This window comes from Ursus americanus, chromosome 36 (assembly GCF_024610735.1).
Source record: "Ursus americanus isolate L20-20 chromosome 36, mUrsAme1.1.p, whole genome shotgun sequence".
Lineage (NCBI taxonomy): Eukaryota > Metazoa > Chordata > Mammalia > Carnivora > Ursidae > Ursus > Ursus americanus.
Window position 1 is genome coordinate 23812311 of NC_142162.1, and position 13060 is coordinate 23825370.

A 13060-nucleotide genomic window follows, 5' to 3' on the forward strand; every position below is an offset into this window, starting at 1 on the left:
GACCTCAATGGAGTGGGGTGCTAACAATCCCATTATCACTTCAGCTCAATTCCTAGTAGAGACAGATGCTAGATGGTGAATGGGCTAGTAAATGGGAGAAAATGGAGGGGCAAGAATTTCCTGTGTTAATCTTACGTTGAAAAAAAAAAAAAAAACCAAACATTGTCCAAATTTGTTTTTAAGGCGAGAACGTCAGTATTCTATATGTAGTAGCGAAGATTCTCCTGGCTCTTGCGAAGTCCTGTATTTCTCTATGGGAAGTCCTGATCAGCTCATGGTTTACAAAGGGAAATGCATTGGTGAGTGAACTAGCTAAATTGACTTAAATTATTCTAACAACAAAAGTTAATCATGAAGGAATGGGGTGGAACGGACACTGCATCGTCTGACGCAGGGGAGACTATTAAGTCGTAAGTCATTCTGGTTCCGGTTACCTAGTAACCAGGATGAGAAAGCACTCAGGTTTCCCCTTCTGTACGATGGAAATAAAAACCTAAGCTCTTGGAAATACTGTTAGCTTAAAGATCATTTAAAATGTGTCATTATAATTCGTCAAGCTTTTTGATCGAAATAGGAATCAGTAATTTTGCATCATGCACAGCTATTGCTGATAAAGTAATGACCAAGTCTAGTTTTTTTAAGTTGATATCCATCTGAATAACATTTTCCTGCTTGGCATTCCTGAAAGGAAAAGCACTTTATTTTCTATATGTCTCATTCAGCAACTTTGTCTACTCTCGGCTATTTGGAGTAAAGCTGGTTTAGCAGTTTGTGATTTGAACTGTTTATGTTAAAATCGAGTTTTCGTTATCTACCTTGTTTGCCCTAAGTGTACATCTTTTATCAGCCGTACAGATACAGCTGTTACTTGGTGTAGGGAACACTTGCATGTAGTGAATTTGACAAATTAATTTTCAGTCCCATGAATATTCTTACTAAAGCTAACAGCCAAATTATCTAAATTGAATTTACTTTCTTTTGGTGTCTTCTTCCCATCCCCTTTAAGGAGATAAAAATTAGCAGGGCCGTTGCCAGGGAGCAGGCAGCAGATAAGAGGGAGAAGAAACCGAGTATCTTAATAGTCTGTGAACTGGATACTTAACCTTGGCTGACGGGAAGCGGACCATGTGTACACAGAGTGCCGTATTCAGACAAAGCAGCCATTTAAGCAGGCTCACGACCTTGGACCTGAGACTGTCCTTGACTCAGAGGCGTTTCAGACTCCCGAACTAGCAACATAAAACTCAGTACTTTCAGTAATGTAGGGAAAGCAGGAAGGCGAATTAATCCAACTGCTGTTACCTTCGCTCAGTCTCTTCTCCCACTGGCACGCATTAGACCGATTTACCCTAGTAATACCCTCATTAGGGGACACATTTGCAATCGGAACATTTTTTTAATAAAGCCGTCAAGTAAATTACTCATTTTGCTTTCTCACAACAGGTCTCATTTTTAAAATGTCCTGATTTTCTATGAAATGTTTTTATAAAAGATGAACTAATTAGCATTTGTTTTTCAACTTAAGCCTGTTAGAAGCAGAGAAAGCTGATGATAAAGCACTTAACAGAGACCAGCTGTCCACATGATTGTTAGCGCATAATAGAGTCTCAGAAATCTTCTGGTAACATATTTCCTTTAGTCTCATCGCAGTGTGTTCTTTTGTCCCTTTTATTACCCGCATCACGAGAACGTGACAAGAGGTGGGTGGTGATAACAAAATGACAGTACAAAAAGAAACCTCCCCATCAGCAGTTAGGAGATACCCACCGGGTTCCAATTAAGGAGACATATATTGCAAGACATCGTACAGTATAATGCACGCATTTAGACTTTCTGTAAATAACATCACATTCCATCCCGTAAACATAAAAACCATGTGTCTCCCCATGTGTCCTGCTTAGACCCCACATTCCACAGGTTGCTTGCTTTGGTTGACACATTTTCACCCATCAAGGTTTTTTCCCCTTAGGCTAAGAATGTCAGGAATTATTCTTAACTAGCATAAGAGATCATTTTAATTAAAATGTCTTAAATTGCCAGCATTTCTATGAGGTTAGAAACTGCTGCTCAGTTAAAAAGTCTGAGTGAGCTAGTGCAGCCACATTTCTCCAACATGTTTTTGCTGAGACCTCTGTCTTACAAATACAGGTTATGTTTCATTTTTAAACAGAAAAAATACCATTATTTCTTTAGAACATTTTTTCATTATGAAGACAATGTAGCATCATGGAAAACTATTACTTATATACTTAGAGAAACAGACAAAATACTGTATAATGGTGGTTCTCCATTGGGGGCAGTTTTGTCCCCTGGGGGACGTTTGTGGATGTCCGGACATATTTCTGATGGTTCAGACTCGGGTAGGGGTGCTCCTGGCACCTAGGGGTAGACCGGGGGTGCTGTTAAACGCTACAGTGCACAAGACAGCCCTTTTCAGCAAAAGATTTTAGCCTAGATTGTCAAAGTGTCAAGGGTGAGAAACCCTGTTATATAGGCGATGATTTGGCAAATTAGAATAAAAGAGAGGGATCTGGAAGAGAAATAAAATGGTAATATTTTGGGTGATACTTTTCTCCATTCCAGTTTTTGGTCATTTTCTGTCATGTCTTTCATGAAAAATTGGTGTTGCAGGAATTTCGCTCTCCCAGGTACAAGTGGAAACTGTATGCCCATATGCCTATCGCTAAATAAATATGTCTGCCTTTCTAGCTTCAAATTTAAACGGTCATTTCTGGTTTCTTCACCCAAAACCATTGGCCAGTTTGTATTTGCTGAACATACTCAGATTTTGTAGTAAGAAGATCACTGGTGTAGTCAAATTTCCAAATTATTAAAACTTGTTTTTAATTCTAATCTATGTTGATGGAATAATCTTGATGGAGTGTCCCATCTCCAAATTCCTTCCATCACATTAGCTGGTATTTAGGTCCATGAGGGGAGGTATGGTGATCAGGAGTGAACCGGTTATGAAAGGCACATTGTGAATAATGGCTAGTAGAGGAAAACGCTGATCTGAGACTAAAATCTCATGGTTGATTACTGTCCTTTTATAAAAGTTAATGTTTAAGGGTTCAGAATATGTTGTTAAATCTTAAAAATTTGGTCACAAATGAGCATGTATTACACGAAGTCATTATTTTTTATAGTTGGCATATGGTATCCACTATTGAATGAATGCATGAAGATACAGCCCCTCTTTCTTTACCCCCGCAGGAAATAGACCAGTGAGATTTCATCATGTTTTCTTTCAATGTGCAGGCAGTGATGAGCAGCTTGGAAAATTAGTTTACAATGCTCTGGAAACGGCCACTGGAAACTTTGTCTTGTTGCATGAGTGGGTCCTTCGGTGGCAGAAAAAAATGGGTCCGTTCCTTACCAGTCAAGAGAAGGAGAAGATTGATAAGTGCAAAAAGCAGGTGGGCATCGAGGTGGCCCCTGAGCAGAGGCCCCACCTCGAACTTGGCGAGATGACAGAACAAAAGAGCTGTGCATTTGATTGGCTAGCAAAGATGGTCCAGAATGGTATGAGATCTGTTTAACCAGAGGGGATGCTGGGGGACCTGCCCCCTTTCCAGAGTTTTCTCAGCCCCTTGCTACCCCTTTCACAACACTCACAAAACACGGTCAGACTTTGTTGTCTGTACCTCCTTTCTCTGCCTGTCTTTTGGCATTAATAGCCGTCCCCAGCTGGGGCTAAAGAGTACTTCATTCTCGTGCTTTCTGCAATCTTTTGAAATCTTTGCATCAAAACTGAATTTTAGGGGACTGATCATTTTTATGTTAATTTATAATTCTGAGTTTAAGGAGAACATTTAACATTGCATATTGCACAGTTAACATCATGAAGAGGTTCCAAACAGTAGGAAAGCATTGTGTTTAGAAATGTGTATTTATTATAGAAAAACTGGAAGTAAATACACCGAAATCTTAATGGTTGCCTTTGGGTACTGACGATATAGGTAATTTGTGGGGGATTTTTCTTTTGTGTTAATACTTATTAAAAAGGTTGACGTTGATGCTTTATAATCAGGAAAGGGGTTTTTGTTTTTGTTTTTTTTTTACTTTTTTATTATTTTTAAATAATCTCTGTACCCAACGTGGAGCTCGAGCCCACAATCCCAAAATCAAGAGTCGCACGCTGTGCAGAGTGAGCCAGCCAGGCATCCCAATCAGGACAGGTTTTCTTACAAATTAATGTTTGTTTCTTTCTTTCCTTTTTTTTTTTCCTTCTCTTAGGCAAAAGAAATTGCTTTTAAAAGCTGTTCACCTGGGCACCTGGGTGGCTCAGTGGGTTAAGTGTCTGACTCTTTTTTTTTTTTTTTTTTTAAGATTTTATTTATTTATTTGACAGAGAGAGAAACAGCCAGCGAGAGAGGGAACACAAGCAGGGGGAGTGGGAGAGGAAGAAGCAGGCTCACAGCGGAGGAGCCTGATGTGGGGCTCGATCCGGGAACGCCGGGATCACGCCCTCAGCCGAAGGCAGGCGCTTAACCGCTGTGCCACCCAGGCGCCCCCAAGTGTCTGACTCTTAATCTCACATCTTGATTTCAGGGTCTTGAGTTCAAGCCCCATATTGGGCTCCACGCTGGGCATGGAGCCTATAAAAAAATAGAGAAAAGTGATTAATTTGGGGACGCATGGGTGGCTCAGTTGGTTAAGCATCTGCCTTCAGCTGAGGTCATGAGTCCATAAAATCTTTAAAAAAAAAAAAAAAGCTGTTCATCAATTTTATAGTATTTGTACGCTAGATTTTGAGATCACAGAAGTGGAGAATTAATTAAATTGCTTTCATCTTTATGAACCATTAGATTGACCTTGTAATTTAGGAGAGGATATCGTTCAGAACGTATTCCTTCTCCTTTGAAAGTACATTTTCCATTAAATATTTTATTTCTTTCTATTAAATATTTTACTATTGAAATGAAATACCAGCTAATGCTGATCGATGCAATATTATCTTAGTGGTGTTTTTCCTTATCAGATTCAGGGGGCAGAAACGGAATTCAGCTCACTGGTCAAATTGAACCATACAAATGTAGTACGCTACTTTGCAATGAATCTGAAAGAGCAAGATGACTCCATCGTAGTGGACATCTTACTGGAGCACATCAATGGGGTCTCCCTCGCCGCACACCTGAGCCACTCGGGCCCCGTCCCTGTGCATCAGCTCCGCAGGTACGCAGCTCAGCTCTTGTCAGGCCTCGAGTATTTGCACAGCAATGACGTGGTGCACAAGGTTCTGCGGGCATCGAATGTCCTGGTGGATGCAGAGGGCAATGTCAAGATTACGGACTACAGCATTTCTAAGCGCCTGGCAGACATTTGCAAGGAGGACGTGTTTGAACAAAGCCGAGTGAGTTTTAGCGACAGTGCCCTACCTTACAAAACGGGCAAGAAAGGGGATGTTTGGTGTCTTGGCCTTCTGCTCCTCTTCCTCAGCCAAGGACAAGAATGTGGAGAGTACCCTGTGACCATCCCTCGTGACTTACCAGCTGACTTTCAAGATTTTCTGAAGAAGTGAGTATCACTGAGATTCTAGCTAATTGCACTTTAGTCCTGAGCTTTTTTTTTAAAAAAAAATTTTTTTAAACATTTTATTTATTAGAGAGCGCACAAGCAGGGGGAATGGCGGGTAGAGGGAAAAGCAGGCTTCCCGGCTGGGCAAGGAGCCCAATGTGGGACTCGATCCCAGGACCCTGAGATCATGACCTGAGCCTGAGGCAGATGCTTAACTGCCTGAGCCCCCCAGGCGCCCCTACTCCTGAACTTGTAATTGTGCTTGAGTGTGCTCAGCATCTGAGTGATGTGTTTAAGCTGAAAAGTGAGGAACAGGATTGGAGTGTATTCTTTCGTTCTTCCAACCCTTTCTCAGCCTCATAGGTTCTGATTTCTTGCTTATCATTTTCATTCCCTTAACTTGCACATTCTCCTAAATTCACTTGGGCTTGTAGTAGATTTTCAGACTGCTTTTGGGGAGCGCCTGGTGTATCTAGGAAGTTAACGGGGATTGCTGCAGGGAGAAATGCCCCAGGTATTCCAAATGGAAGACCCTCTCTGTCCACCTTAGCTGCTGGCTCCTATCTAAAGACAAGGCCTCCTATTAAAAACAGCTTTAGGAGAATCCCAGTTCTGCCCCTTGTTCTTCTTAACCGTTCTTCATTAGCAATGTCTCATGCAGCCAGGTGGTAGAATGCAGTGAGTTCCTCGCACGAGCCATGGGATTTTCCACACCTGTAAATTCCAGGTGCATATGTCACTGCAGGGCCAAGTCTGACTGCTCCGAGAGAATCCTTACTGAAAGGCTCACCTAGGGCCTAAAGTGTTTGTCCAGGTCCTTCCCTTCAGTGCTTCCCAGCTTAGCCCTGCCTCTGCCCTGTGCAAGCCAGACCTAGGTTCTCTCAGTTTCTCGGTTAAACGAGAAATGAGATCCTTTCAGTGTGGGTTTTTCCAGGCACTTCCCTGGTCCAGCCTTCCTGCGGAAGTTGAGCCGGACTGGTTTCTTCCCTTCCCAGCACTCTGTCTTGTTTCTCACTTTCTTTCTTTTTCCCAGCCATTCATTTTTATCTACTCCCTGCATTTCTTTTACCCTTCACATTATTGTTCCTATTCCATCTGTCTCAACTGCCGCTTGACCTGAGCTGGAATGGTATTTGCTATCCCTCATTACCTGTTACAAAAATGAAAGTAACTGCACTTCTGTTTAAATAAGATAGTTTCTGTGTAAAACAGAAGCAGACGTGATGTACAGAGAGTCGTGGAAAGAGGCCAACTTTGATGAACTGTGTTCTCTCAAAGTATACAAACATCTTAAGATTTCTAAAGAAATCTTTCGCAGTTTCTCTTAAATGCAAAAGAACTTTGAAAATACTTATTTAAATGCAGCCTGAGGATGAAGTTGGCTAAAAGGACATCAATAGAAATACGGTGACAGAACCACCAATAGTTTGCTTTTGGCCCTTCTTTATGGGTCAAGGGTAATTTAGCGAATAGCGGTATGTATTTTTAAAAAACACCACTGGGAAGTTTATGTGCAACGTATCTCTCACATTTAACAGAAAAATGACAGACTCGGTAGCTGAAACTTTACTAGTTTTCTTCTTAGAGAATCACTCAACACTCTGTGGCTGTTGAACTTGAGATCAGCACGATTACTTACTCTGTTTCACATGGTTGTCCTTTAGTTTTTGGTATATTCCTGTCGCATCCTAGACTGGTTTGATGGACACGGTATTATCTTACTCCCTCTCCTGTCCAGCCCCAGTTAAAAAAAGAAAACAATCATTTCAGCAACAGCACAAGCATAGCAACATTTCGTTTGTAGTTGTCTTTCTACTTCTTGGTGAAATCCTTTGGAGAAAGGTTTTGCTCCGTATCAGTCTCTGTGATAGCAAAGAGCCCAGCCTGGAGCGGGACAGATGGATTCAGGTCCCCCCTTTACCCTTTCCTAGCCGAGTACTTCAACTCTCTGCCTTAAGGCTTGTCCTTGTAAAATGGATCGTTTTCATTTAATAATTTAATTTACTGGAGTAATGTAATAATAGCACTGCCTACCTCCTGAGGTGGCTGTGAGAATTTAGTGAGCTCGCTCACACCTATATAGGGGCCAGCGCCTAGGCAGTGTCACATGTCACCGCCGTCCTCAGTCGAGAGGACAGTGCACCTAACGGGTGAGTTTCCAGGCATTTCATCCCTTTTCAGAGCCGGACGTAGCATTTGCCTCTGCTGCTTAGAGCTAGTCTGGTGCCAAAATGATTGTTTCGGAAAATTTCATCTTTTTAACTGAGATCCTGGTGGCTTATAACATCTCTTAAAGATGCAATTCATTCTAGGTAGGCTTTAAAGTTTTCTGGATTACTGTCACAGTTGAGTTACGGTGGACAGTGGACTTAAGAAACCCAGTAGGACATGGTATGTGGACGTTCATTGAAGCATTTTTTTGTACAAGTGAAAAGTGGAAATAATCTAAAATGCCCAACAGTAGGAGAACGTGTATGTAATGTGAATAAATTCTGGTAAGCTCAAAACGATCTTGAAGTACTGGCTTGGAAAGATCTCTAAGACACGTGGTATAATATTGTGATTTATAATAAGAAATATATAGTTGGGGGGGCGCCTGGGTGGCACAGCGGTTAAGCATCTGCCTTCGGCTCAGGGCGTGATCCCGGTGTTATGGGATCGAGCCCCACATCAGGCTCCTCTGCTATGAGCCTGCTTCTTCCTCTCCCACTCCCCCTGTTTGTGTTCCCTCTCTCGCTGGCTGTCTCTATCTCTGTCGAATAAATAAATAAAATCTTAAAAAAAAAATATATATATATATAGTTGGTCTTCACCCCTGTTTCAAGCACAGAGCTTTTTTTTTTTTTTTTTGGCTTGGTAATGTGAGGGCAATAAAAACCTCAGTGCCTTCTTTTATTTTTTTCTTTTATTTTTTCTTTTTAAGTTTTTATTTGAATTCCAGTTAGTTAACATACAGTGTAATATTGGCTTCAGGTATAGAATTTAGTGATTCATCACTTATGTATAACACCCAGTGGTCATCACAGGTGCCCTCCTTAATACCCATCACCCATTTAGCCCATCCCCCACCCACCTCCCATCAGCCCTGTTTGTTCTTAGTAACATTTTCCAGTTGACATCACTGAGGCACAGAACTTAATGACTTCCTTTCTCTTGTAACTAGGAAGTGCCTGGCAAGCACAGAGCTCTAAAACCACTGTCTCTTGTTATGTTAATGAGGTGAATTTTGGAACTCACCTGAGGATCAGAGCTGGTTGCCCAGAGAGCTGACCTGAGAACCAACCCATGACCAGAGGGGGTTACACATCTAGTCCCACTTCCCGACCTGTGGGGTGTAGAGAAGGGCTGGACATTGGATCGATCCCCAGTAGCTAATGATTTAATCAATCATGTCTCTATAATGAAGCCTCCATAAAAACCCAAAAGGATGGGTTTCGGAGAGCTTCTGGTTGGTGAGCACATGGAAGTGCTGCATTTCTCCTGTCTGGCTCTACCTGAGTTACGTCCTTTCATAAGAAACTGGTACTCTAGGAGATAAAACATTCTGGGTTCTGCGAAGCACTGTAGCAGGCAACTTGAACCCAAGGAGGGGGTTGTTGGAACCTCCAGTCTTCAGCTGGTTGGTTGAAAGCACAGGTTGCAGTTAGCATCTGCATGGGGTTGGGGGGCCCATATTAAAGGACTGAGCCGTCAACCTGTGGGATCGGATGCTATCTCCAGGTACATAGTGTCAGAATGGAGTTGAATGATAGGACACCCAGCTGGCCTTCGAGGAGTGCTTGGTGGTCCCCCTGCCCCACGGCCTTCCAGCAGTGCAGTCTTTTATGGGAGCACATGAAAAAAGCAAGTTGGGGATAATGTAAGATGCTGTCATTAACAACAATATATGTGCAAAGTGAAACCGCATCTTGTACACGATTGTGTTAAATGAATAGAAAAAAGTCTGGAATGACAGACAAGGAGACGAGAGGAACTGGAGAGAGATGGGGATTTAGTCAAAGACTGTATCATAATCAGTCATGGTTCCATATTTGCACGGAGAAGGTTTTTTTTGTTTTACTGATATAATTAAAATTAATCTTAAATTTAGGTGGGGGGAAGCCCGTATCTTACGCAGATGCTTTTATTGTGATCTTGTCCTTTTCAGGGTACGAAATTAGGAGTGCTTTGCATTTCCGTGTTGGCATAAAAAAATAAATGTTACCCTTTAAGGTAGTTACTGCCACCATAGCTGGTGAGTTCGGAATTCACTGTGATGGTTCTTTTAAATACCAGGGTGAGGCGCTGCGAAGTGGTGCTACTTGGGTCATTGTCATAAAAGCCGAACAGTTTAGATTAGTGAGAACAGTGGTTCTCAGACCGTATCTTGGATTGAAATCACCTGGACAGCTTGGTCAAGCACAGATTACTGCCCAGACCACCAGAGTTGCTGATTTACTAGGACGGGGTTGGAATAGAATTTGTAACAGATTCCCAGATCGTTCTGGGACTGCTGCTTCTGGTGAGGGACCCACCTGGAGAACCACCGGGTTAAAGGTACAGCTTGTCTCCATTAAAGAACAAAAATGACTTGTTAGAACACCAAACAAGGTTCAAGGAATGAGAATGAGAAGAAAGTATATGATAAAATGTGGGACTTCTTAAAAAGTCGTCCTTAACTGTTCATACCCTGAACAGGCTTCGTCCAGAGTTTGTCCTGCTGGGCCCCCGCCCTGCATCAGCCATCAGATTTGCTTTTCTTTCGGAGAACTTTGTTTTTCACTGGTCCCTGGAGAGGCTTAGTGTAGGATGGCAAGTCCCCGAACTCTTTAGTGGGCATGAAAATTCATAACCTGTGCTGCCTTACACCTGTATAAGAAATTGTTCCACGAGGTAGGTCTTCCTGCCTCTAAAGACTATCTGTTTTTTTGATTCCCCGCTTACACCCAGCCTGGTGTTCAGCATGGATTCATTTAGGAGTGCCTTTTGGTCCATAAGCAACATGAGTTCTCTGATGTGTATTTACCTTAAAATAAACCCATAAATAAATAAACCCTTGGATTAACGAGTTTAGTGATTATTTTCTGGGTTGCTGAGATTCTCTCTGCCCTCTCACTGAGGTGTGTTTGCTTGGACGACAAGGAAAGATGGAGTGCCCAGCAGTTGCTGAAACACAGCTTTATCAGTCCTCAGCCGAAAATGTCTTTATTGGAACAAAGTCCTGAAGGTGAGCCTGTTACTACTCTTTCTTGAAAGCCTGTTTGACATAAATTACTTTGAAAGTACGCAGAAACCTAACACTGGAACGGACTGCCTGGATCATTTCTCTGTTTTATGCCGAGCTAGACATAAGTCCATTCATCGCATGTGTACTGTGTGCATAGAACTGTTTTGCCGTCCTGGTTTTTCCAGCATCGACTGTTGGAGTGTCCGTTGGGGTAGCCTCTCTTCGTGTTGGGTCCCCCTTCTTGTCCTGTCGCCTTACTGCCATGTAACTAGATTTCCCTGTTGCTACTCAAGGAACAGATTAAGGAACCTCCGTGGAGCTGGGGATGGGTCAGGAGACCCAGGTTTGGGGTCTGGCTCCATGGCGTAGTGGTTCCCTTACTGGGGGGTCTGACTTAGCCCCGCCCATAACCCGGGCTGATACATAGTCTAGCTCCTTGAAGGAGAACCAGGCGAAGAAGTGTCGAAGGGTCCGTGCGAGGAAAGAGGTCCTCGGTCACACTACAGGTTGGGTCCTCTTCCAGCCCTGGCTTTGTTGTTGGGTTTTGCGTCCCTTGCTCTTTCTCTGATGCCTTGTTTGCTTCTCTCATTTTGTTTTCATCTCAGATTCTGGAGGACAAGACTATGTGGAGACTGTTATTCCGAGTAAGCAGCTGCCCAGTGCAGCATTCTTCAGCGAGACGCAGAGACAGTTTTCCCGGTATTTCATCGAGTTTGAAGAATTACAGCTTCTCGGGAAAGGAGCCTTTGGAGCTGTCATCAAGGTGTGGTACGGAGTTGTGCCCAGGCCCTTCAGAGCTCCTTCTCTGTTCCCTTTCCGCAGACTTAATGGAGTTCTTTTTTGAGAGTGGGGAGAGAAGTAAATACGACCATTTGAAACTATGATCCTCATCACCTTTGGAGAGTTAAAGGCTTTACTTTCAGAGTCCCAGCGGACACACTAAGAGCGCAGCATTTCCTCCTCCTTGCGTGATGCGGTGCATTAACGTGAAAAGCACATGATTGTACCGGGGCTTCAAGTGGAGCCAAGCCCCTCCGTGAAGACCATTTTTCTGTGCTTTGGTTCAGAAAGAAAATTGTCCTTTTTGTCCCATTTGCTTTCAGAGGTGCTGTAGATAAAAGGGCTGCGAGGTTAGAGCTGAGGTGGGATTCACCGGGAAATGGCCCCAGAAGGTCTCAGTGGCTTTTATTTCCCATCTGTTACTGAGAAAGAAAATCAGTGGTGCGTTACGAAGGCGTGCTGTTGTTAGGTCTTCCCTTCTGCTCTCTGGTCTCTTTGGGTGACTTATGATTACCTGCCCCCCTTGAGAGAGAGATTTCAGCTGTTCTTGTGTAATTTAAGTATTTTGACTTCAGGAGACCCAGGCTAATATTGTATTATTAAATCCATATAAGACATGTTACCTTTCACAGGATAAAATGGCCCCCCCTCAGGAGGGCATATGCCTGTTTAGGACTCAGAGAGTGTTATTAGGAAGGGTTACTGGTGTTACTGTGGGAGGCCTTTTACAGCAACCCCCAAAATAAAAAGGTTTTCTGTGGTAGTCAGGGACAGAAAGACAATCTTAAGCTTTCCAAAAGCAAGTTAGAAGATCATGGAAAATTTTCAGCTTTCTTCATGATAGTGTAGACATTATCGCTAGGTGGTTCAATAGACCTACTGTGGGCAGATACCCTGTTTGAGTGATCTCAGTGCTCTTCAGGGGAGTGGGTCATGGATGTATATATTATTCCTTTGACTCACACTGTAATTTTAATCAAGTCTTTTAACTGGTTCGTATTTTTTTTTTAAAGATTTTATTTATTTATTTGACAGATATAGAGACAGCCAGCAAGAGAGGGAACACAAGCAGGGGGAGTGGGAGAGGAAGAAGCAGGCTCCTAGCAGAGGAGCCTGATGTGGGGCTCGATCCCAGAACGCCGGGATCACACCCTGAGCTGAAGGCAGACGCTTAACCGCTGTGCCACCCAGGCGCCCCTTAACTTGTTCGTATTTTTGATTCTTCAACATGAGACATATCAAGCTCCATTTCCTTACAAGTACTTAACAAATGATGAGTAGGCTTATACAATAAAAACATCTAGTAATTTAAGCCCCTAAGTTCTTCTGTGGTTTTTCCCTCTGAGAGGCCACAGCCCTCACACTCCATCTCTCTTTTCTGGGTTAGGGTAGGGCATTCTGTTCAGTGATCTGGCATTTCATGAGCAGTTGGCCCCATTATGGTTTAGACACCTTTCCACTGTAATAAGTGAACCCCTGGGAGTTTGCAGTGTGGTGAGCTCCACACCCCAGTCAGTGACTCCAGGCATTCATGATGTATTCTGAGACTCAAGGTCA

The 13060-nt window shown here is 42.9% G+C and overlaps 1 protein-coding gene across 4 annotated transcripts in view; it reads left to right on the forward strand.

The window, feature by feature from the left end:
• Positions 1 to 13060, forward strand: part of EIF2AK4 (eukaryotic translation initiation factor 2 alpha kinase 4) — a 101847-nt gene that overhangs the window by 37199 nt on the left and 51588 nt on the right. For all 4 annotated transcript variants that reach the window (XR_006783108.2, XM_045816216.2, XM_045816230.2 and 1 more), the window contains 5 exons: positions 184 to 299; positions 3259 to 3416; positions 4982 to 5517; positions 10617 to 10723; positions 11329 to 11486. Coding sequence is in view for 3 of the 4 variants with exons in the window: in XM_045816216.2 (XP_045672172.2) it covers positions 184 to 299; positions 3259 to 3416; positions 4982 to 5517; positions 10617 to 10723; positions 11329 to 11486 (1075 nt within the window). In the remaining variant the exon portion in view is untranslated. The remainder of the gene's footprint in view (positions 1 to 183; positions 300 to 3258; positions 3417 to 4981; positions 5518 to 10616; positions 10724 to 11328; positions 11487 to 13060) is intronic.